Source organism: Poecilia reticulata, chromosome 2 (genome assembly GCF_904066995.2).
Source record: "Poecilia reticulata chromosome 2, P_reticulata-male-v2, whole genome shotgun sequence".
NCBI classification, from domain to species: Eukaryota; Metazoa; Chordata; class Actinopteri; order Cyprinodontiformes; family Poeciliidae; genus Poecilia; species Poecilia reticulata.
The window spans coordinates 7,779,194-7,803,038 of NC_088831.1; the positions used below are offsets into that span (position 1 = coordinate 7,779,194).

At 42.1% G+C, this 23,845-nt stretch overlaps 2 protein-coding genes across 3 annotated transcripts; one reads left to right on the top strand and one right to left on the bottom strand.

Annotated features, from left to right (window-relative positions):
• Nucleotides 1-1,783: 1,783 nt before the first annotated feature.
• Nucleotides 1,784-19,706, top strand: jam2a (junctional adhesion molecule 2a). Of its 2 annotated transcripts, XM_081616693.1 has the most exons (11): nt 1,784-2,410; nt 7,645-7,710; nt 7,878-7,988; nt 8,921-9,070; nt 9,163-9,350; nt 9,661-9,763; nt 9,835-9,942; nt 10,042-10,057; nt 12,361-12,432; nt 18,758-18,791; nt 18,876-19,706. In XM_081616693.1, the coding sequence occupies exons 1-11, from the start codon at nt 2,251-2,253 to the stop codon at nt 18,912-18,914; spliced, it is 1,047 nt and encodes a 348-aa protein (XP_081472819.1). In that variant the 5' UTR covers nt 1,784-2,250; the 3' UTR covers nt 18,915-19,706. The 2 variants fall into 2 exon arrangements, with proteins under 2 accessions (XP_081472819.1, XP_008425769.1); XM_008427547.3 differs by lacking the exon at nt 12,361-12,432 and having other exon boundaries at nt 1,788-2,410.
• A 1,096-nt stretch (nt 19,707-20,802) lies between these two features.
• On the bottom strand, nt 20,803-23,343 carry atp5pf (ATP synthase peripheral stalk subunit F6). The gene is made up of 4 exons (XM_008427566.2): nt 23,199-23,343; nt 21,882-22,051; nt 21,642-21,766; nt 20,803-21,029 (listed from the first exon to the last, which is right to left on the bottom strand). Exons 2-4 carry the CDS (start codon nt 22,049-22,051, stop codon nt 21,001-21,003), a joined length of 324 nt encoding a protein of 107 aa, XP_008425788.1. The 5' UTR covers nt 23,199-23,343; the 3' UTR covers nt 20,803-21,000.
• Between the last annotated feature and the right edge of the window lie 502 nt (nt 23,344-23,845).

A 23,845-nucleotide genomic window follows, 5' to 3' on the forward strand; every position in this document is an offset into this window, starting at 1 on the left:
ATCAGAAACGCTCGCTGCAGCTGTTGGCGCCAATCAGGCGTCCCTGATCCAACACCCCACTGAGAGACACACCCCGGGACATGTGCTGCACACTTTAATCCAGCGCCTGCACCAGCTGAGGAGCTTGAATGCCTCCACAATAATTCACTCATTCAGATATGAAATTATAAAGTCCTTTGTTTTTTTTATGTTAAAGAGCGAGTTTAGCAGCAGCAGGTTTTAGTTTAGCTTCATATTGTGTTTTCTTCTGGTTACACTGTGTGTGTGTGTGTGTGTGTGTGTGTAGGAGGTTTTTACGAGTTTGGACGGTGACCTCTGCGGATCGACATCACGCCATCAGAAAGCGATCCGCGTGAGCGAAAGAGAGAAACATTTAGGAGAAGACACAAAGTAAGCTGAAGTTGCAGCAGAGAAGAGAAACATTTTCTAACTGGCCTTGATTGTTTACTCTCCATCTCATATTCTGTTTATTAATAGTGAAGTTTCTCTGTTTTACTGTATCATAGAAAGGAGAAACTTTAATTTGAACAGTATTAAGACGTAACTTTTTACACTGAATATAAAGTGACAAGCGTTCCTAAAACTGAATTTAATTCAAAGATGCGTTATGTATCCCAAAAGGCAATTAAATTTTGCAGTAACTCGTATCTTCTAAGAATCTTTGTGAATCTCCAGCAGCAGTCAGTCTTGCAACAAATCTGATTACACCTCTGATTTAAGACTCGGTTTCCTGGCAACAATATCCCACAGCAGCATGTCCTGGATGACGCCATCAGGCCGGAGTAAAGGCCATGTAGTTGGTGTCAAACGTCTGCGTGGCCGGTTTCGTTTATGCCGGTGCAATCAGAAAGATTTTCACAAAGTTTCCAGCGGTCATCACAGATCAGCCTGCATTTCCCCCAACATTAACAAAATTGATATAAATTAATGGCTGGTTGACCATTGATTACCCCTGGAAGCCTTTACTAAACCGTACATTTTTTGAGGGGGGAGGAGGGGTCATCTTTACTCATCATTAGTGCTAATCCACCTCATTTGCTTTTGCTCCTCTTTCAGTCCCTGCCCATCGTGAGATATTTTGAATTGACATTAAAGCCGAGATATTTATGGATCTTTCCGATTTTAAGTCGGATATCTTAAAATCTGTTATCAGCTATGTATTTGATAATGCAGCTGGCCAACACAAAATGATGGAGAAAAAGCATGTTTTTTATATTCCTTTTTTTACATAAATGCTTCTTGATAATTGCATTTAGCTACCCACAGTAGCTGCAGGTATTCTGGGTTTGTTTACCTGCTTTGCACAACCAGAAGCTGGACTTCTTGCAGAGTGAGACATTTCCCTGGCCTTGTTGAAGAAAAACCTTCCCAGAGCATGATGCTGCCATCACTATGTACCACTGTTAGGAATGTGTGTTCAGTTTTTCTGGTATTTATTTTCTACTTTGTAAAATTCCAATCAATAACATTGAAGTTTGTGGCTGTAATGTGGTGAAAAACGTCAAGGGATCGTTTTTTCTGTTTTTTTTTTTTTTGTGGATTCCTTTTATGTGTTTTTTTTTTCAACTGATCAAAAATACGACAGTTGTGCAAATTGGAGTTGAATGAGTAGACTATTTTTATCCAACATTTACCAACATCAAGTTCATGCGTGAGGATGGAGCAGCCGTCGGTGCAGTGCGCGTCTTTGGACACGGCGCTGCGCTCTAAGCGCTCCGCCGCTCTCTCTCTCTCTCTCTCTCTCTCTCTCTCTCTCTCTCTCTCTCTCTCTCTCTCTCTCTCTCTCTCTCTCTCTCTCTCTCTCTCTCTCTCTCTCTCTCTCTCTCTCTCTCTCTCTCTCTCTCTCTCTCTCTCTCTCTCTCTCTCTCTCTCGCTCTCTCTCTCTCTCTCTCTCTCTCTCTCTCTCTCTCTCTCTCTCTCTCTCTCTCTCTCTCTCTCTCTCTCTCTATCTCGTGCTCTCTCCTCTCTCATCTCCACCTCAATCTCAATCAGCGCCGAAACAGCACGGCACGAGAAAGAAAGAAGGGAAGAAAAAAAAAAACGGGACATCGATTCGCATCCGAGACGGTGACCGATGCTCGCCATTCCCTGCCCGACGCCTCCGCCGCCGGCACGCTGCGCCCCGCTCTCCCCGCTGTAAAAGCAGCTCCTCGCCGGGGCAGTCCGGTCGCCTTCTCCTGCCCCTTCCTCCCTCCCTATCCTCCCCCCGTCCCCCCAGGTCTGGACGGCAGTTTATTCCCTGGATGCTGGATGAATGATCGGAGAGTTGTGAACAAGTGTGAGAAGAACGCCGAGGCTCCGCGATCTGCGTCCCCCGCGCCGTCCGCGGAAGACGAGACTCAGCCAGAGTTGTGGACGACAATGGAGGGGACGTCCTTGTATCTTCCTATTGTTATTTTACTCATGCAATGTAAGTGGAATCCAAAAGTGTACATCTAAAGGGAGCGCTTGCTCTGTCGGCAGCCGAACCGATCCTGTTGTTTATGATGGTTTCATTGGCTGGATTAAGACAAACACTTAGCCAATTAGTTTAACGCTTTGGGGGTTAGGATCCTATTTTTAAAGCTTCCGGCTAGACTTTTTTGTGGAAAATCAATCAAACTCACTTTTCGATACAGTTTGTGACCTGTCTAACATGTCATGGTCAGATTTTTGTTGTTGTTCTGCTGCAAATGTATTTAAAATACTTTCCTTTTAAAAACGAAGCTTTCCGGTGGACACGCCTCTGGTGACATCACAAAAGGCACATTGACCGATCAGACTTCTTTTCAGTACGTTTACTTGTTAGTCTTTTTTAAAATTTGTTTAAAATCTCCCTAAAAGGCGGTTGTGTTTATTCTGTACGGTTCGCACATTTACAGCTGTCAAAATAATCGGTAAGATGAGCCCAATCCTTCTGTGCATTCATTCACTCAATCGTCGCCAGTTGTTGAGTTGACTTGGAGTAGAGTAGGCTGAGACTTTAAAGTCATACATTTTAAGGGTGGAGATGGAGAATATCCATGGAAACCAGCCAGATGGACGCAGAATTTTCTTTTCGAACACCTTAAGTTCTGTTTCAACCTCGTTATCCACGACAGCATCTATAACGGAGTCGGACTCCAACAGGCAACGTCTCGACTCAATCTTACCTCTAGTACTTTATTTATTTATTTTAAAGCTGCCTACTAAACCCAGCTGATTGGCTTGATTATTGTCCCTCATGTGATGTCATCAACCCTAGCGAAAGTAGCAGTTTGTTCTTTGACGTGCCTTATAAAAACCTGTAAAATCCTGAAGTAAAAACCTGTATTTTATTGCCCGTCTGTGTTTTTATCGTCAGTGTGCATTAGTTAGTGAAGCTAAGATACACAACTAGATTGTTTCTTTAAAATCTAGGCAGATATTTTAGTTATAACTGTGTTGTTTTATCGGAGCGCCTGGGCTGGGCTCCTAGAGGTTTGGCCCTGAACTTGTACTGGCGTCTCGCCATGTGAAGGTGTTGGCAAGAGAAGGGGCAGATGTTTGCGTGAGGTCAGTGAAAAGCTACTTCCAACTACCGACTTTCCTCAGACACTTCCCGGAGACAGGAAGGTTTGAACAAGGCAGGCGGAGATTACAAAAAAAAAAAAAAAAAAACATTTAATTTTAAACATAGAGGATAATCAGAGTCCCTCCTGATTATCCTGTTTGAGAAACCGTGGTGACGTCCAGGGAGGAGGAAATGCTTTGACTGATGCGAGGAGACAAGCGCGAGTGAGTGATGCACACTTTTACTCTGTGTCGGTGACATTTCGCCACCTGTCAGGCCACAGAGTTCAGAGCTGTAGGTTTTCGGCCTCTTCTTCTGCCGAAACCGAGAAAGAACTGGGCGTGTCCCTGTAGCGAGAGAGCCACCATCCCAAATATCAATCTCTGTCTCCCACACATGGTGTGCCTGCCTGAGACAGCTGTTGCTCCCTGCGTTCAGCTCACACAGTCGGCCTTTGTTCAGAAGCATACACACACACTCTCACACACACACACACACACACACACACACATGCGGGAATGCTTAGAGTTCACGTCCTGTTTTTCTCTGCAGCCTTAAAACTCGTGCCATCCACTTTATCTCCATCGTGCAGCCAGACAGGGTGCTTCCTTTGGGTCCGTCTCCCTCCCTCTCTCATCTGTTCCCTGTTCATTTGAATAAGTGCCATAATTATTACCGCGCCACGCTTCAGACCCCGACTCAGGCCTGCCAGCGCCCAGCCTGGTCTTCGTAACACCCTGTACGGACTCTCGTAACGAGAGTCCGAGAGCCGAGCCAAGCCCGGAGTGTGCCGTCCTTCTATTTTCTGCCCGGCCAAGACGCGGCTGTCCCTCTGAGCTCATAAGCCGTCGCCGTGTTTGGTTCACGCTAATGCCACGCGCTCACAGTGCAGGAGCGTTTTTTAATTACCACAGAGGCCCCTGTTTGATGCTATATCAGTAAACCGCCAGGGACCTCCTGCTGTGACGCACATGCATAACTTATCAAGATCGGCTGAAAACAACTTTCCGACTCATTCTCGTCGGAAGAATCTCGTTTGATCCAAGGTGACAAAAGACACTGGGCTTAGCGGGTATCTGTCTCTTTTCCTGTTTCCTGAACTCACCTTGGTTTTTCGTGGGTCGTTTAGGATGCAAACAGTGGCCCCTCCCTGACAGGATGCTCCCGATTGGATCTGATTCTCTAATGATATTTACAAAGGTCAAATATAGATTACATCTGAAATGTGATCGCTTGATGTCAAGTTCACTGAACAAGACCAAATAACGGACAGATTCCTCTGCAGCCAAGAGAAGCGGTCGGTCAACACCTTCACGGTTAAATCGAGGTTGTAAAGGTCGTCGTCATTCGAAGCGGGTCCTCTTTTCTTCCTGGTTCTCCAACCGTGTCTTGTGCAGGCATTTAGTCATCCCTGCTATGTTTCTGTTTTTTCAGACACACTCCTCAAAGGTGGCACCAGGCCTGCTCTCACATTGTACAACAAGACTTTCTCCCATTTCTCCTTCCTCCTGTCAGAGACCATTTCTTTAACCCTCAGTCCCACTCGCTCTTTTATTCATGCTCCTGCAGGTCTTAAGTCCCCTGTCCCCCCTCCGCCTCCCTTCCTTCCTCCACTCAGTGCGACTCGCTCTCCTTCACTCCATTTGTATTCTATTCTTAGGGACGCTCATCTCTCCTTGATCGTTCATTCTTGTCCCCTTTTAATCTGATTGCATCTTTCCTCCTCGTCTCGTCCCTCCTTTGCCGAGATCGCACTTCCCCGAGGGTGTCGAGGTACGCCGGCCAAAGTTACAATAATCCCGTTAAGCCGCCTCAAGTTAAAGCATGTCGGACCGAGGGGGAAAGAGACCATCAAGAGGGAACGATGCACAAAATTAGGAGCCAGGCCGATGAGCTGCTCCACATTTATGAAAGACGTTCACAGGCTTTAAGATCCAACTGGCAGATAAGGTTTTTGACTGTGTACACTTGGAACGGCAGCTGTTATCTGCTGTTTTATTGCACTCTTCCAACCTTTTGGCTCAGCTTTCCCTGCTTTCTTTAGCATCGCCTCTCTGTGTGCAAGCAGCCTATTGTTCCCCAGAATTTTTTTAATTTAATTTTCTTTCTAAATTGTCAATGTAGATTGCCAGCAGTTTTAAGAGACAAACAGGGAACTGCTCAGCACGTTGGTTGGCACAGTTGGTAAAGAAGCCAGAAAGAACGTGTGTTTTGTCAACTGCTGGCACCGATTTCAAATTTTTCTGCTGATAATGCCGATTTTTAATTTTCTTGTTTTTTTTGCATGAAAACCGAGAAAATGAAAATGATTTGAGCCCTTGTCCTTTATACTTGAAGGCTGATGCCTTAACCTGTAGACCACCTAATCTTCCACGCTTCAGAAGTTTCTCATGGCACATTTATCTTTACAGATGTCAATATTGACTGAGAGAGGCTGACAAGAGGTATACACTATGTTTTCCTACCAAGATTTGGACCCATATCCTCCATACTTGACGTCTGATGCCATAACCTGTAGACTGCATTAACTTCCACACTTTGGAAGTGTTTCATAGCAAATTTATCATTTCTGCTGTCAATGGTGCCAGCAGTTGACAAAACACACGTCCTTTCTGGCTTCTTTACCAACTGTGCCAACCAACGTGCTGAGCAGTTCCCTGTTTGTCTCTTAAAACCGCTGGCAATCTACATTGACGGTTTAGAAAGAAAATTAAAGTAAAAAAATTCTAGCTCTCCCCTGGCATCCTGTCTCCACCTGACCCTAGCACATCTACTAGCACATCTAGACATTTTCACACACACTGCATTTGGAGGTTGCCATGTTTGAGGTTTGAACTCACAATCACCAGATTCAAAGCGCAGCATGTACTGACTGCACCAACCAAACTGATAGTTGTCTACTTTGTCTATTAAGACCATCAGAAAACTGAAGGGAAGCTTAAGAGCTGAATAACCTTCATATAGATAAAGTTGTCAGGAGAACTGGCTTCCTCTTCCTACACCAGCCTGCTCCCAGGACTTGAACCTGCGAGATCCCAGTCCCTTTCTTTCTGTTCTGCGCCAAAGCTGGGGAACAATAGGCTGCTTGCACACAGAGAGGCGATGCTAAAGAAAGCAGGGAAAGCTGAGCCAAAAGGTTGGAAGAGTGCAATAAAACAGCAGATAACAGCTGCCGTTCCAAGTGTACACAGTCAAAAACCTTATCTGCCAGTTGGATCTTAAAGCCTGTGAACGTCTTTCATAAATGTGGAGCAGCTCATCGGCCTGGCTCCTAATTTTGTGCATCGTTCCCTCTTGAAGGTCTCTTTCCCCCTCGGTCCGACATGCTTTAACTTGAGGCGGCTTAACAGAACTACTAACTTAGTAACTAAGTTACGAACTTAGTGGGAAGCCCTCTGCGACTTTGCACGTTTAGCAGTGCAGCAGTGGAACCAGCTCAGGAAGTCATAGACTAACAGGAAACTGGTCCACTGAATAAAGGCCTCTTGCTTATTTATAAATTTAGATTTGTCATTTGAAAGAACAATGGTCGGAAAAAGCCTCCGTTACTCACCAGGGTAAAATTGCCCTTTGGTCTTTTATCGTTGTGCACAGATGATATTGTGCTTTTAGGAAAATCACAGTTGAACCACTTTTTAAGAATCAGCAGGGTTCCAGCTTCACGCCTCTAATCACACATGATCCACCAGTGACCGACTGGTGTGGTCACCTCTTTTACCGCCCGCCAGTGGAAAACATTCAACATCACTGACAGTCATTCCAACGAGTTCAATCTGATGTCCAGTCACAGTTCAGTTCTTTTGGTCAGTTTAGTGTTTCAGATTGTCTGACATTGTTGAAATTTCAGGTCTTCATTTTAGTTCAGGAGACTGTTGCTCTGAAAATACCTCTAGGCCTTCAGAGACGATGGCACGAACAAATAAAAACATGTTTTAATGTCACAACCTTCTCATAATGAACCTCATGACCCCGTGGCTTATTCTGATTACCTTTGTAGCAGCTTCCTTAAGTTGCTCATCATCCTCAGAAACCTGCTCATCAGAGTCACGATGCCACTTTGTGTCCTTTGCCTTAGTTTCATCAAAAATATCACCCACTTCGTGTGAATGTTCTCTTTTGTGTTCTTCCTCCAGGTTCCCCCTCAGTTCCCGTAACCGTGTCGACCAACAGACCTAAGGTGGAGGTGGAGGAGTTCTCAGGTGAGGACAGGGGGGGCGGGGGGGATACAAGCGGAAGAAAACGCCTCTGTCCGCTTTCTTCGCGACAGCAAACGGGTGGCTATAAATAGATCGGGCCATTAAAATGCTACTGATCCTTTGCCTCGGTGGAGGAGGCCCCTGATTGGTCGCGCTCTCCCGCCTTTCAGACGCAGAGCTCTCGTGCCTGTTCCACACGGAGAGAGACCCGAACCCGCGCATCGAGTGGAAGAAGAAGGCAAAAGAAGTCTCCTTCGTCTACTTCGACGGACGCTTCAGAGGTTTGTTTTGATCCCATCCATACGTCAGATAAGCTGATTTAATCATCAAAGTTTCAGACTCTAATTCGTTAAGATGCAGCCGACTGATGAATGTCAGTGGTGTGGTGGAAGTTTAACCTCTCAGCTTTGAGGCTGAATTGTAATGAACATTAAGTTTCCACCAGGCCCGTTAATGACCAGCTGCTGCCTCCACCGGTTAATTAGCCAGTTGTGGCTCTTGCTTCGTTAAGGACGCAGGTTTTTTTTTTTCCTCTGGGACGATAAAACCAGGCAGAGAGGCATTTTCCTTTTGTGGTGCTTGATGGTAGCTGCGACAATTTCTTCCCTCATAAAGAACCAGCTTGTTATTCCCTCACTTGTGTGTTTTAAAGAGCAGAAGAAGCGTGTTTATCTGAGCTTCGGCTCTGAATGCTAAAACCTGATGGCTGGTAGATGGAAGATCAACGTTTAGAGGTCATTAAAGTTGACTGCCATCAAATCAGCATGATTTCGGTAACTGTGGACTCTTGACCTCTAATGACCTCTGTAAACATTTATAAAAAATTTTAAAATGATAGCAGCACAAATGTTTGACACCAGTTTGACACAATTATTTAATTTTTTTAGTCACTTTATCTGACTCCTAGTCCCAGGCAGTTTGGTCCCACTGTGGCCAAATCCTCCCGTTTCATAACCTCTATATAACTGCAGCCTTGTCACTTTAGATTTACCATTTTAGTTGGATGATTACACTTTAGTTGGGATTCACAGAGAAAACATCCCTTCAGTTCAATTTCACTTCACTTGTTTTTAGTTTATAACCAGCTCTGAGTAAGTTGACTGCAGCTGAATTTGCCACTGTGGGGGAAAATAAAAAAAATAAACTCGGTAAGTCTTTTCTCCAGCGCCTGCGACGCTCTCAGCCACTCAAGACCTTCCGACTTTCCTCCCAGGTCCCTTTGAAGGCAGAGCGACCATCGACGGGGCGACGGTGACCCTGCACAGAGTGACCCAGGAGGACGCCGGAGAGTACCGCTGCGAGATCAGCGCGTCCCTGGACACTGTCAGCCTGGGCGAGACCAACGTGACCCTCAGCGTCTTGGGTAAGGAAGAAACGTAAACCGTTTTTTTTTTTTTTTTTTTTTGGATGAACCCAAAGTTCTGGCTCACTCTTTCTCACTTGGTCGTCACCCAGTGCCCCCGCAGACCCCCACGTGCGAAGTCCCCGCCTCGGCCGTCACGGGCTCGGCGGTCCAGCTGCGCTGTCGGGACCAACAGAGCGTCCCGCCCGCCACGTACTCCTGGTTCAAGGACAACAAGCCAATCAGCAAGCCCCGTCACGCCAACGCGACCTATCTAATCAACTCCCACACGGGAATACTGGTGAGGCGGCATGCAGATTAGAGGGAGAAACAGAAGGCAGCCCGAGCGTTCATGACTGTCTCCTTCAGAGCCGTATCTTATTAAACGGAGGTTAAAGATGGTTTGTCGTATGCAGGATTGTAAATGTGTTCAAATTCAGTCAGTACTTTATAGAACCGCCTTACTTTCATTTGACTATTTTTTGACTAAAATGTGCCGGACAAACTAGATTCAAACATGACTTGACATGAAATCCATTGTGGCTGTGATACATAGTTTTGCCAGGTAGTTAATATTCTAGATTTCTCGTTGAAGTTTTGCTTTTCTGCAGGAGTTCAAGGCGGTCACCAAAGAGGACAGCGGTCGCTACAGCTGCCTGGCGTCCAACGGGGTGGGCTCGCCCCAAATGTGTGAGGCCAAGCACATGATCATAGGTAAGGCTGTTCTGTAACGGCCTCCGGCTGCTTCACCCCCCATTGAAATTCAAGTCTCTCTGGTTTTGCAGAGGACGTGAACATCACCGTCATCCTGGGGGCCGTGGTGGTGGTCTTCCTGCTGCTGGTGGTGTGCGGCTGCGGTGGGATGCTGCTGCATCGCAACGGCTTGTTGACTCGTAGGTGTCTTTCGCCAACAGCAGAGAAAAGTTTTGTATTTATTAACATGATGTTGATTGGTAATTCTTTTTATTTTACCGTGGATACGACCCGTCTAGAAGGACACAGAGGGAGGTAAGAACTTTTCTCATACAATCACCTCAAAGTCTGGCATACCAAAAAAAAAAATTATTTTACTATTTACTTCTTGTATTTGAAGAAAATCTCAGAGGACATCTTTTTCCTCATTCTGTAAGCAAACAGGAAGCAAAAGGAAAGAAATCATATATCCATGATACTTCAATGCGACCGCTGTTTTACCGTTTTTAATACTCTTTTGAAAATTACATCTAAAAAAATTGAGAACATATGTTTCAGTACAGAAATGGGGATAATCTCCCTTCAATTTCTGCAGGATTAAAAAGCATCTCTACCAAACAATCTACAGCACATTTGTCTCCCTTTTCCTCTGGTGGTTAAATATGTTTACAGAAACTGAATCCTCAGACCCAACAGATTTCAAACGGAAAAAAAAAAAAAAAAGGCAGGATGTGACATTTTTATTAACATGATCTCACTTAAATTTCTTAAAGCTACACTATGATGTCTAAATACTTTCAACCACAACTTTTAAAAAAATATATATTCATTTGCAGATTTGCAAATGCTTTTTTGGCACTGCTTCAATTTGTAGACATTGTTCTGATGTTTTCAGATCTGGTTCTGTGACCTTTTTGTGGTTGGTCAGTAATGATTTTGGCGTTCATGTACTTTTTAAATTATTAATAATTGTCCTGCCAAATCAGTGGGTCCTGGATGCCGAAGATGGAGTCGGTGCTGGGACAGACATACGCTTATAAATTATTCACTTTCAGTCTGAATTGCTCATTATTGTAGCGCCACAGAAACCGTTTTGTAGAAGATGTCAACTTTCGTCCCTGCATATCAGATACAGATTAAAGTATTAATGCTCCGCAAGCCTAATAATTACTTTCAAAACATCTTCAAAGAAAAATCTAATTTAACTCTGAGGCAAGGAATCATTGTGCTTGATCTACAAAATCTCTTCGAGGAAAAAGAAGGTATCTAAAGACTGCAAAGATCAAATTTGCGTGATATCATGGAGGCCGTGCAACATCAACGCACTTCCTGTGTGGAAAACCTGAAGAGGACAGAAATAAACCCTGGTTAAATCAACTTTTTTTCCATTAAAAATTTAAAAAAATTATGAAACAGGACTGGAGAAGTAAAATATCCAGCTTATCCGTCGTCTTTGACAACTAAACGCTTTAGGAGTGTTTACATCAAGGCTTTCGCGATGTCAAAGTATTATGCTGCTAAGTCCAACCGGGAGCTATCTGCACAGGAAAACTGATGTCATTATCTGTCTACGAAAAGGTCAAACTGTATTCGTCTTTGTTTGATTTAATCCGTCTCTATTGTTATCTCGGGATTACATCGGTGGAATATCGCGCTGTGAGCGGCCGACACGCACGCAGTTACTCGTGGCGACGTGGACATCCAAAGGGCAGAAAGAACAGTGGTGCAAAAGTAAACAAAAAAAAAGAAAAGCTTTGTGGTCGTCTTTACTGCAAAAACACACCGAGATGATCTGAATGAGTTCAGCTGCAGGATCCAATCTGTTCTAGTGACTCCGAGCATCACACCTGCAGATAGTCCAAGTTTGCGACATCCTTTAGATGAGGAAATATATCCACTTAACTACAAAGGAGACTTCCTGTTTCCATTAACTCAATAGGATTAAGAGTGGTTTTGTGGAGTAATTATAAACGGTAAATGTCTTACCTGAGCTCAACAGCAGTCAGAGCGATACAGATACAGAGCTAACTATTACTAATCTGAATGAATTTACATCTCATAACACTATTAACTGATTCTTCTTTTTCTTATTTAACTATCTGCTTCTTAACATGCTCTCATCCTACCTACTCCTAACTAGTTAAATTGTCTTACTAATAAATGATCTCACTTGCAAGAATGCGTTGTAACGGTTTTGGTTTTCGGCGACTGAAAACTTCCAAGTTCACTTTCTCAGATTTAAAAGAAAAAAAAATGTAACTGGCTGATCACAAACTACAGTATGGAAGGGGGATTAATGGGAAGTTTAGTGAAAGGAAAACTTTTTTTTGGTTAAAAGAAGAGAGGCAAACAGGCTCTTTGCCACACTTCTGCACAAATACATGCAAAAGATGCAGTGTTATGGCTTTCAGAGAAACTGAGTGTTGGGTTTTCATCACCTGTAGGCTGCAATCTTTAGATTCAAAAATGCTAGAGATCGTAGTTGTTCGAACGCGACGGGGTGCGTGAACCTGCATCCCTGCACCTTTCTGCGAGCGACTTGCCTCCGAACTCCCGCATGGTGTGCAGTGCAACATGAGCCCGCTCTGGTTAAAGCCGCCAACCTGATACCCCCGCAGGTCGTTCTGGATCTCCCAGTGTCACGGCGCGGCCCACATCAGCAGCCAAACGCTACACAGAGCGGACGACACGTGAGTGAAACACGAGGACGAACTTACAGCCAGAAGAGTTTAAATCTCATTACCGGCACTGACTCCAGGAAACGGCTGAACGCGGCCGAGAAACGTCCCCCCCCGCCCTCCCCTCTCCGTCTCTCCACTGGGGAAATAAATCGTGGCCACGGCCGTTTTGTTTGGATTAAACTAACGAGATAAGGTGTTAATTACTTGCCGCTAAGCTGATTTCTTTTACTGTTGGAGTCGTTTCTTTGTTTCCTCTTGGTCCTGAAAGCTTGCCACGTATTGGACACACGGAAGAGGCAGGAACATCCCGTAATAAGAAAAATAACCTCCGTTCTCATTTCAGTCCAATGTTCAAGGAGAAACCTTAGCTTGGGGTCAAAATGTAAAACCTACGCAAAGTGATAAATGACTGTGCTCAGCGAATTACAGAAGCCGAAACACGTATTTCTGATGCGGAGAATGAGATAGAAACGCTACGAGCTAAGGTGGAAACGCTAGAGGCCAGGAAGAAAGACCTGGAAGATAAAGTTTTGGATCTGGAGTCCAGGTCGAGACAAAACAACCTGAGGCTGGTCAACCTGCCGGAGGGAGCTGAAGGACAAAATGCATGCGAGTTCCTGGAAAAGTGGCTGCCGGAGACCCTCGGTGTTGGAGCGGTGACCGTGGAAAGAGCGCATCGAATTGGACCCCGGAGGGACAACACCGCCACGCCCCGCACTTTAATAATGAGATTTCTCAGCTACAAGGATAAACAGCTTATTGCCCTTGCATCAAAGGCTAATTCTGACATTCGCTACCAGAATCAGCAAGTCCGGTTCTACCCAGACGCCGCGGCGGGTCTGCTTCAGCTTCGGAAGCAGTTCGACCCGATACGAACGGAGCTGCGCAAACTGGGATTGCGCCACGGGGTGGCTCACCCAGCCACGCTGCTGGTAACTCATCAGGACCGAACTCATGCTTTTAAAACAGCGGCGGATGCACGCGAGTTTCTAAAGAAGCTCCAGAAGAAAACCGACGGGGAGGTAACAAAGGGCTGAACACCCATACGGTTCTTAAATTAACATTTTGTGAATTTGTTTGGCCTTACTGTCGCCTAGTTCGGTTAGTTTTATGGATAGTGGAACAGAAATGGACTATTATGGACACATTTAGTTCTGCTTAGACATGCCAAGAATAAGCACATGCTGGTCGATGTGAACAATAAGTTCAAACCCGTGTGCAAACATGTGGAAGGTTAAAATGTTTTACATAGTGAACAGCATCGGTAGAAAAAACTTTAGTTTTGGTTATTGAGTGGTTAGACTGCTCCTCACTGCGTGTGGGTCGGTCACACGCGATAACGGGAGGTGTACAGAGGGGGGAGGGAGACCCTAGGAGGTCGGTCGTGGTGTGGAAGTTCGGGTTTAGGGGATATGTTGTACGTTTTATTTTGATGTTTAAGCTTCTCACATGTTCATGTTCGTATGGGGTATACTGTTTTTTTCTCTCCATTTCCGGTAATTTGGTTAATTATACATGTCGAAAGCTTTAAATCTTAAAATGATTACATGGAACTGCAGGGGCCTACAACGCCTAAAGAAGGTTAAACAAGTCATTAATAGATTGTATGATTTGGATTCCAGAATAGTATTTCTGCAGGAGACACATCTTATGGAAGAGGATGAGAGCCGGGTCAGGAGGAGGTGGCGGGGTAGGGAATTCACTTCAGCATTTTCTTCTAGAGCAAGAGGAGTTATGACTCTTGTACATGAATCTGTCCCATTTCTTGTAAACAATGTTATCAAAGATAAGAAGGGTAGATATTTGATAGTCCAGGGCTCCTTACTATTGGAAAAAATTAACCTGGTTAATGTCTATGGTCCTAACACAAATGACTCGGGGTTTTTTCGAGACTTGTTCCTCTTACTTTCATCACTACAGGGGCGCTTGGTGATCGCAGGGGATTTTAATTGCACCCTTATTCCAGAAATGGATAGATCCACAGGGTCAGATCTGACACATGGTAATTGTAGAACAACTATACAGATGTTTATGAAAGCTCTTAGACTGGTAGACATCTTTAGGGAACTTCATCAACAAACTAGAACCTACTCATGTTATTCAGCAACATTTCAGACCTACTCCCGAATAGACTATTTTTTAATCTCAACAGAACTAATATCTAAAATTCAAAACTGTATGTATGACAGCATAGTGATCTCAGATCACGCGCCATGTTGTCTGAGCTACTGTGATGAAAATCTCACTAGAGACCCCCCTAGATGGCGCTTTCAGCATAAATGGTTGCAGGATGAGGATTTTGTTAAATATATTGGGCTACAAATTGATGAGTTCTTTCAATTGAACACAAATCAAACAACAGCATCCACCAGATGGGATGCCTTTAAAGCATTTATTAGAGGTCATATTATAAGCTATACAGGCAAGAAGTCAAAGGAAGCCAAGACTAAAAGGCAGCATCTGGAAAATAAAATTAAGGACATACAAGAGAGGGTTTTTCAAACAAATGATACTGAGTTGAAAAAACAACTGCTGATCCTCAGAGCAGAATATGACAAAATGTCCAGTTTCAGAGCAGCATCCAGCCTCTTAAGATTGAAACAAAACTTTTACGAACAAGGGGACAAAGCTGGAAAACTTCTAGCTTGGCAGATTAAAAAGCTTGAAGGAACAACATCAATCACATCAATTGAAACACAGGATAAAACTCTAATAGATCCAAGAGATATTAATAATGCTTTTAAAGAGTATTATCAGAAACTATACGATACTCAAGGAAATCTAGACCAAGTGGAATCAGATAAGTTTTTGAGTCGACTACATATCCCTGTCATTGCAGATGATTGTACAGTAGACTTAAACATAGAAATAAATAAAGAAGAATTAGCACGGGCCATTGAAGGAATGAGATCTGGCAAACAAGCTGGACCGGATGGAATCCCCATCGACCTGTATAAAAAATTTAAGGATAAATTGCTCTCACCCCTTCTAGATATGTTTATGGAGTCATTTAAAAAAGGCACCCTGCCTCCCTCTTTGAATCAGGCTCTAATTATTCTGCTGCCAAAACTGGGTAAGCCCCCAAATAAGTGTGAAAACCTGAGACCCATTAGTTTACTCAATTCTGATCTCAAAATCATCTGTAAACTACTAGCAATACGGTTGCAAAGAATTCTACCAGACATAATAAATAAAGATCAAAATGGGTTTATAGTTGGGAGGCAAGGATACCACAATATTCGAAGGGTCCTGAATATTACTTGGTGTAAAAAAAACGCTAATGATACAGCTCTTCTCTCACTGGACGCGGAGAAGGCTTTTGATAGGGTCGAATGGCCCTATCTTTTTAACATATTGGAAAGGTTAAATTGTGGAAGTAACTTTATTAAATGGGTTAAAATATTATATAATAATCCAACTGCAGAAATGGTATCAAACAAAATATTTTCAAGGGCGATTCAAATTAGGAAAGGTTGTCGTCAGGGATGCCCTCTCTCTCCTTTACTATTCACTCTGGCAATTGAGCCATTGGCATCAGCCATTCGCCTACATCCACAAATCTCCGGGATAACAATGGGCCCCACAGAGCACAAAATTTCTCTATTTGCTGACGACGTAATTTTATTTCTATCAGATCTGAAAAAGTCAATTCCAGTGGTGATGGAAGTGATCCAGGAATTCGGGAGAATCTCAGGTTACAAAATAAATAATGCAAAATCTTCTATTCTGGTATTAAATGTAGTTGAAAGGACTAATCCCATCAGAGAAGTTAAACAATTTAAAGTAGTGGAACATTTTGAATACTTGGGTGTTCAGATTTTCCCAGTACTACAGCAAGTGGTCAAATCCAATTACGAGCGCCTAATGAAAACAATAACTCCCTCAATTAGCAACTGGACATCCCTGCCTATTTCCATATTGGGAAGAGTTAATGTCCTGAAAATGAGTATACTACCAAAGCTATTATACCTCTTTCAAAGCATCCCTCTGCCGCCTCCTCCCGAATTATTCACTTGGCTGAAAAAAACTATTTTGGGCTTTATGTGGAACAATGGAAGGTCAAGGCTACGCCTCTCTTTGCTTTATTTGCCATTTGATAGAGGGGGGTTAAAATGCCCCAACTTCAAACTTTATTATTGGGCCACACAACTAAGAACTATCATGTTCTATTTTGCGGATAAAGATAATCCTCACTGGGTAGAAATGGAGTCCCATAACTTAAGTTTGGATCTTCCATTATTCTTATACTCTGACAATTTAAAGAAGTTACAGAAACATGCTGCAAATCCCATTCTGAAAAACATGATTAAAATCTGGCAGGATGTTAGAAAATACCTCGCGGAGCCAAACGGCATGTCCCAGTTTAGTCCAATATGGGGTAATCAGCTGTTTGCTCCAGGTAGGGCAGATGGAACATTCAAACTTTGGGCATCGCAAGGCTTAAAAAGTATTGGCGACCTTTACTCATCAAATTCTGATGTATTTTTGTCATTTGGAGAGTTACAAACCAAATTCAAGATAGATAAAAAGCATTATTTTAAATTCCTCCAACTGAGAAGCTTTGTTAAAGCAAATTACAATAATCTTAACAAGCCTCCCCTTACACTTCTTGAAAAATTAATGACTCGGATTAAAACAAGAAAGGGCATAATTTCAGACTTTTACAATATGCTGATCTCTAACTCATTAGAGAATTCAAAAAATAAGCTTATAAACTGGAATTTAGACTTATCATCAAATATCAGTGAACAGGATTGGGAAAGGGCTTGTGTTAAAACTCATACAATGTCCATAAACAGCCGTCTTAGAATTCTACAATTCAAATGGCTAATGCGCGTTTATGTTACACCCGTGCATTTAAATAAATACAATAACAACATACCAGATTTTTGTGTAAAGTGTAATTCTAAAGGGACTTTAATACACTGTATGTGGGAATGCAGACAAATCAATGCATTTTGGGCAGAGGTGAAAGATACAATTGAAAAAATTCTCTTAAAACAAATTTCACTAGATCCCAAATTGTTCTTGTTGGCTTTATACCCTGAGAAGCATAACTTTAGTAAAGTGGAATGTACCTTTATAGATATAAGCTCACTAGTTGCAAAAAAATGTATTGCTATGGCTTGGAAAAATATCAGCAGACCTAATGCCATGCAGTGGTTAAAACAGATGGCATCTAATTTACCACTAGAAAGAATAACATATATTAGGAAATCCAAACAGCATCTCTTTGAGAGGATTTGGGGGCCTTTCATTAATTTTATTAAGAACTTAGACTTGTCAGAAGGACTGTTCGAGTTTTGATTTACCGGAACCTGCAGTGTGCCATGTTGTATAGATGTGTATTTACATGTAACCAGTTTGTAATCTGCTTGAATACCCCTGTTTTTGAGAAGCTGTTTTTGTTTGATTTGTTTTGTTTTCTCTCCTATGTCTTCTTTTTTTTTCTGTCCTTGTTCTCACTTCTCTGAGTTGAGAAGAATAATTAGTCATGTAATAACCACAAAGGAAACGTGTTCAGATAGTTACATGATTGTATTTACAAAATTAAAAATCTCAATAAAAATATTTTTGGGAAAAAAAAAAATGTAAAACCAGACTCCCTCACGTCTAAACAATCACCAAATCTGAATAATTCATCACATCAACTTTGGCATCTGAACATTATTAAATAACAAATGGAATATTTATGAAGCCAGGTAGAAATGTTAATGAGTCTACTAAAAAATTTACCTGCTTCATTAAAGTTAAAGTGTGCAGTGAATGTGACAGATTGACAAGAGAATAGACATCTTTGTTTAAAACAGGGCAGTGTGTGTGTGTGTGTGTGTGAGAGCTGTAGGTGGTCAGTATCTTACCTGGAGCGGAAAGCCACATTTAAAACGACATTTGTCCGTAATTTCCTGATTATGTTTTATTCTACTTCAGCTCAGACTCTCCATGTGCGTTGCTATTAGAGATAAAAATGACCACATATCTGAATAAGTTAAAAACTTTCACCTCTGTGCCATTATGGCTGAAAACAGGCGGTTTCTCCAGAAGTTTTGTAAATACCAATAGATTTAACTGAAAACTTAACTTGTATGTAAAGTTGGATCATTTTTATGATTAAATAAAACTACTCAATTATCATAAAAGATGCGTTAAAAACAGAGAAGGGTTTGTTTGGAGGTACAAAATAGCAGCTTGTGCATTTTATCTGTTGCGCTCTTCGCTGTGCTCCGTTAAATCTTGACTCAGAGGTGCCTTTCGCTCAGTGGTTGTACGATGTATGTGTAGTATGAGTCAGAACGCAGCTGTCTGCTGTCCTCACGTTGGCTTTGTCTTTCAGGTCCAACGTCAACTACGTCCCCCCACCCCAAGAAGTAAGTGTCCTCCCCGTCTACCGCTGCTCTTCTTTAGATTCTGATCACCCAGACATAAATTATTTTGCTTCTGTCCCTCGTCAGCCCCAGGATTTCAAACATACTCAATCGTTCATGCTCTGAGAAGAGAAGATGGCTTTCCTTCGATGGACAATAAATCCCCCCCCCTCCTGTGATGAGGTGCCAACGAAGGATTCAAATCTCTTTTCCCGCTTTTGATCTTCCAGCAAACACCAAACTCGATCCTCGCTTTGTTTTGATTTTAATCTTTGATTACATCTTGCTTTTTGTGCTGCTCACTTTTTGCCCATCGAAATCCTCTGCTCTTACGGGACTCAAAGCAGCGCCGTGGTACTCTGCCGCCCCCTGCTGGTCACATCTAGAAAGTGACCCTCTTGACTTTACTTTTTTTTTTTTTTTTTAAACCAAAGACTGATGTTTAATTCAAGTGACTTTTATTTCCGTTTTAGAAACTGAATCTAAGGGGAATCTTCTGAAGCCATACTGAATTATTTCAGTTGTTTCCAGACAACTCAGACTTAAATACAGATTACCTCCTGTCAGTATTTTGTCTTCTGTCTCAGGCCCAAACATCATTAAAATCCCCATATCACGATCTTAGTAAAAACCAGGAGGAATAAGTTTGACTCGTTCAACTTGAGACCAACCCCCCTTCCGTCCTGATGTGCCTGCATGGTCTTTGATAAATGTATACATAAATTATCTACAGTAAACCTTGTGCCTTTTTAATTTCACAGTCATATCGATCTCGGGATCACGCTTTTTTGTAAACAAACTTGCCTTACTTTTCTGTCTTTATATATATATATTCTCGTGCCACTGTTTATCGAATGACGTGTGGATGACTATACAGTTTTATTTGAATGAATCAATAAAAGTTTTTTTTTCTATTAACTATCCTTTTCTATCGTCTTCATTTTTCTGTACGTTCCCAGAGGCGTAAATAATAAAGAGCACCAGAGGCTCAGAGAGCAAAACTATACATGAATCTTTCAAGTGACTCTAGATGAGCGCCGGACCTGCTCGTGCTTTTTATCTGGAGCCTCCTGAGATCGATCTCAAAGCGTGGCAGCGCCGGCCTAAAATTTTAAGCAGCGGGCCGAATAAAAACAGCATTTCCGCTGCTATTTTCGGCTTCAAACAGTCATCCTGGAGAGACTTTAAATGCATCCCTGACCTTGTCATAATGTGGCACTCAAGACTAATTCAGAGTGACAGCCAATTTCTATCTAGGTCACCAGACATTCGGCTCACTGTAATTCAGTCAGTTTCAGATAATAATAACTACATTTCACTACAAATTGAGACCGAGACGTAATCCATACACTGAGAGGGAAATTAGAAGTAAATATCTAGGATCAGGTCATGAAATAAAACCGGGATCCAACACAAAACATTTAGAATGTGTCCAAGACTTTGCATTCACATTTCTGGGTTTCACACCAGGAATTTACTTTTTTTTCTCCCCTTTTTGTCACACAAATGTCTGAGATATACTAACATAAAGCAACGGGTAACAGTGAAGTCTAAGGGAAATAGATTGTTTCAAATCTGAAATGTTGCATATAGCAAATTCTTACATAAAGCACCTGTGTGTGATTTAGTCTCAGCTTGAATTCAGCTATTCTGTGAACAAAACGACGACCTAAGAACAATGTGAACGTGTTAAAAACACAACGTCCCCATGGAAGCGGCAGCATTATGCCTTGGTTTAATATTTAAACAGTGTGTAAATCCTGAACGGAGCAACCATAAACATACAGCCAGAGCTACACTGAGATAATTTAGATCACAAGAAATGTGAGAATTAGAATGGCCTAGTCAAAGTCCAGATGTAAAGCCAAATGAAATCTGATGTTCAGACTTTCCAAAGTTGGTTTTGCAAAAAAATAAGGTGGAATTAAGAGAATAAACTGATTCAGGGGGAATGTCACACCTTTTACTTTTTTATTTGTAACATAAAACCAATAAAAACACCAAACTCTGTGGCTAAACATTTCAAAATAACATTTATTTCTGATATTGTGATCTGAAAAAAAATATCCGCAGGTTTTTGATGGGTCCCAAAATTATTTACCATTTGAACAACTCACGTCAAATAAAATCCAGATCCTCATTTTCCCTCCACTCTCTTTTATTAAATACGACACACTTGAGACATGTAGGAGATTTACAACATGGACGTCCTTCACTTGGCGACTTCGTCAAATTTTGCCTCTGTAGGGTTAAAAAGAAAAAAAGGCATTAAACACCAGCTACAGCACAAACTGTCAAACTGATTCTAAAAGGCAACAATGTAAGCCTGAAGCTGAGAGAGAGAGAAAAAAAGCCTCCTGGATCTGAATCCACCACAAGTCATCTTCCTCTCTGTCACCATCTTTGCTATTTTTAGACGCGGACAAAGAAGAAAAATGACAGCGCGTCTCTTCAGAGGCATAAATATTCATGAAAGGGAAAGTGTGAAACAGCGTCTAAGCAAAGGAAAAAAAAAAGCCACGTCATAAAGAACTCGCTCCCTCATCTCACCAAGACTGCTGCTATTTTTATTAGCTGAAATTAATTGTGGGGATAAACTGCTGGCTGCTCCATATTTGCCCTCCAGGGACACAATAAAGCACTTTAGTTAATCAGAGGAATAAATCAAGGCTTCTTGGTGGAGGAACTTTGACTTAAACTTCCATACTTTAGCCATTTCATAAATAACCACGAACTGCGCTGCTCTGTCTGGGTTGGTCTGTCCTTCAGGAAGATACGCAGACATCCTAGACTCTGGGACTGATTTATAAACTCTACATTTATATAGAAAATAACAAAAAAAGGAGAACCAACCAGAGAATTTGAAGTCTGGAAACTTGTTGAGGTCTCCTCCTCCGTATAGCCTCTGCAGTTTGGCTACTTCTTCGGACATGTTCTTCTGGAACTCGGGTCCCGCGTCCACAACACCGCCGGAGGTCCTGGGGGGAGCCGAGGCAACGGGACGCCGTTACATGAGCTCAACTTACAGCTCCTCATGCTACCACTGAGTGCTTGGGGTGAACAAGAACAGAAGAAAAACTCAAATTGACTGACTGGCTCTTGCCGCTGTAGTCCCGGATCTTGTCCAGGAAGAGCTTCTGGATGGGGTCGAGGTCCTTGGCTTTGTTGAAGACCACCGCAGAGATGCCGATGTTCCTGCGCAGGGTGAGGCTCACGGCGGAGCGTAGCAGAGAGGACAACTGGAACAGCCGATGCAGCGACATCTGGAGGAAACAGACGACTCAAATCACACAGCTGAAGCAAAAATGTGGAGAACAAAACCTGAATCGTTGTGTTTGAGAACTTGGAAATCAAATAAACTAGCTAATACATTGCAAATCTAAGGGTAAAAGGGCAAGTTAAAACTAACAGTAGTACTTAATAAAAAGAATACAAATTTAAGGCTTAACGGGTTTTTGCTGAACTGTAATAATCTGAATAAAGTGAGTGGTACCAATTTGCACATCGTCACTGCCCACGTTCAAACATGAACAATTTATGTTGCTTGCAAGTTAAATAAACGTGCCTTCTTAAAGCCAGTTTGTAATATTTGAGAAAACTGCCAACATGTAAAGCAGTGATCTGAAATTGTCGACTTCGAAGGTCAGAGCCCTAAACACCAACATTAAATGACTAAACTGCTTTCCTGCAATGTAGTCCAGCTCTGCTAATTAGCTGATATTGAGGTCAGGTGTGCGGAAGCAAAAAGACATCTAAAAGTTGCGTTACGCCGCCCTTCGACGACTGGAATTTTTAAAAAATGTATAAATCAGTAAATTGCATTTAAAAAAGCAGCAAATAGACTCACTTTAGAGCCCACGGTGACCTTACAATGCCTGCTACTGCTTCACAATTAACATCTTTATTAAAGCTGAAGACATTTTCCATCACCTTTAAACAATGCAATAAAAGAATACAATAAAAAGGAAATTAATATCTGGCCAGTGAAACAGAAAAAGAGTAAATAGCGACCGGAGGAGTTTAAAATCAGGCAGTGATTATATGGAAGTAGCTGCAGCTAACGGCAGTGTTAGCACCAGCTAGCTACGGCAAATTCAAGCCTAAAAACTCGGTGACCTGTATCATTTTAAATATCTCCAACCACTCAACCAACAATATCTGACTTACAAATTCTTCTCTTCAAGTAACAAACGTTTAATTAAAAAAAGGCCTCGCAGTTAAAGCTAAACATGCTAAAAATGCTAAAGCGAACGCCTTCTAAACACTTATTTTTAATGTACTTTCAGACGTGCAGCTGTTAATTGTACCGCTACAACCCTTAATTAAGTGAACACAGAACGTAAACAATTCAATACCAGATGAAATCATACATATTTTAATAGTAGTTTGATCTTCCAAAGAACAACTCACCTTGGGCTTGACACTCAAACAAATGTGGAGGACCGCGGTGGATTGTGGGAAGAAAATTGGGTTTAGGTATCAATACTGCCCCCTATTGGCAGCGTTAAGCATCTTCAGATGACTTTTATTGATATAAACAGAAGGTTCGGAAGTGATTAAAATAAATTTTTAAAGACAATTTATATATCAAATAATACATAGCCATACATACATTTTGCATTAGAACATACATATATTTTTACCTTGATTTTGTTGTAAAGCCGGATTCATAAGTACATTTTAATAAAAATAGCTGCAAAACAATTCAAACCTCTTGAACTTCAGCGCATTTACTGGAGTTTGAGACAGACCAACGCGTAATGCAAAGATATTTCCTTTCGAATTTGAAAAATCTGAAAAGTGTGGCATGCTTTTGTATTCACAAACTGGCCCAAGCTCAGTAAAAATTATCTGTGGACATCCATTTAAAAGTCCACAGGTTATACGGACGTAGCTGCAGTTAATGGCAGCGTTAGGCAACAGCCAAATTCAAACCTAAAAAGTCGGTGGACTTTGATTGGGCCATTCCACATGCGTTTCTTTAAAGTCCATCCTAATTTACAATTGGAATAAGATCATGCATGCCACCTTCTTTTGAAAAATGTTAAAATATTTAG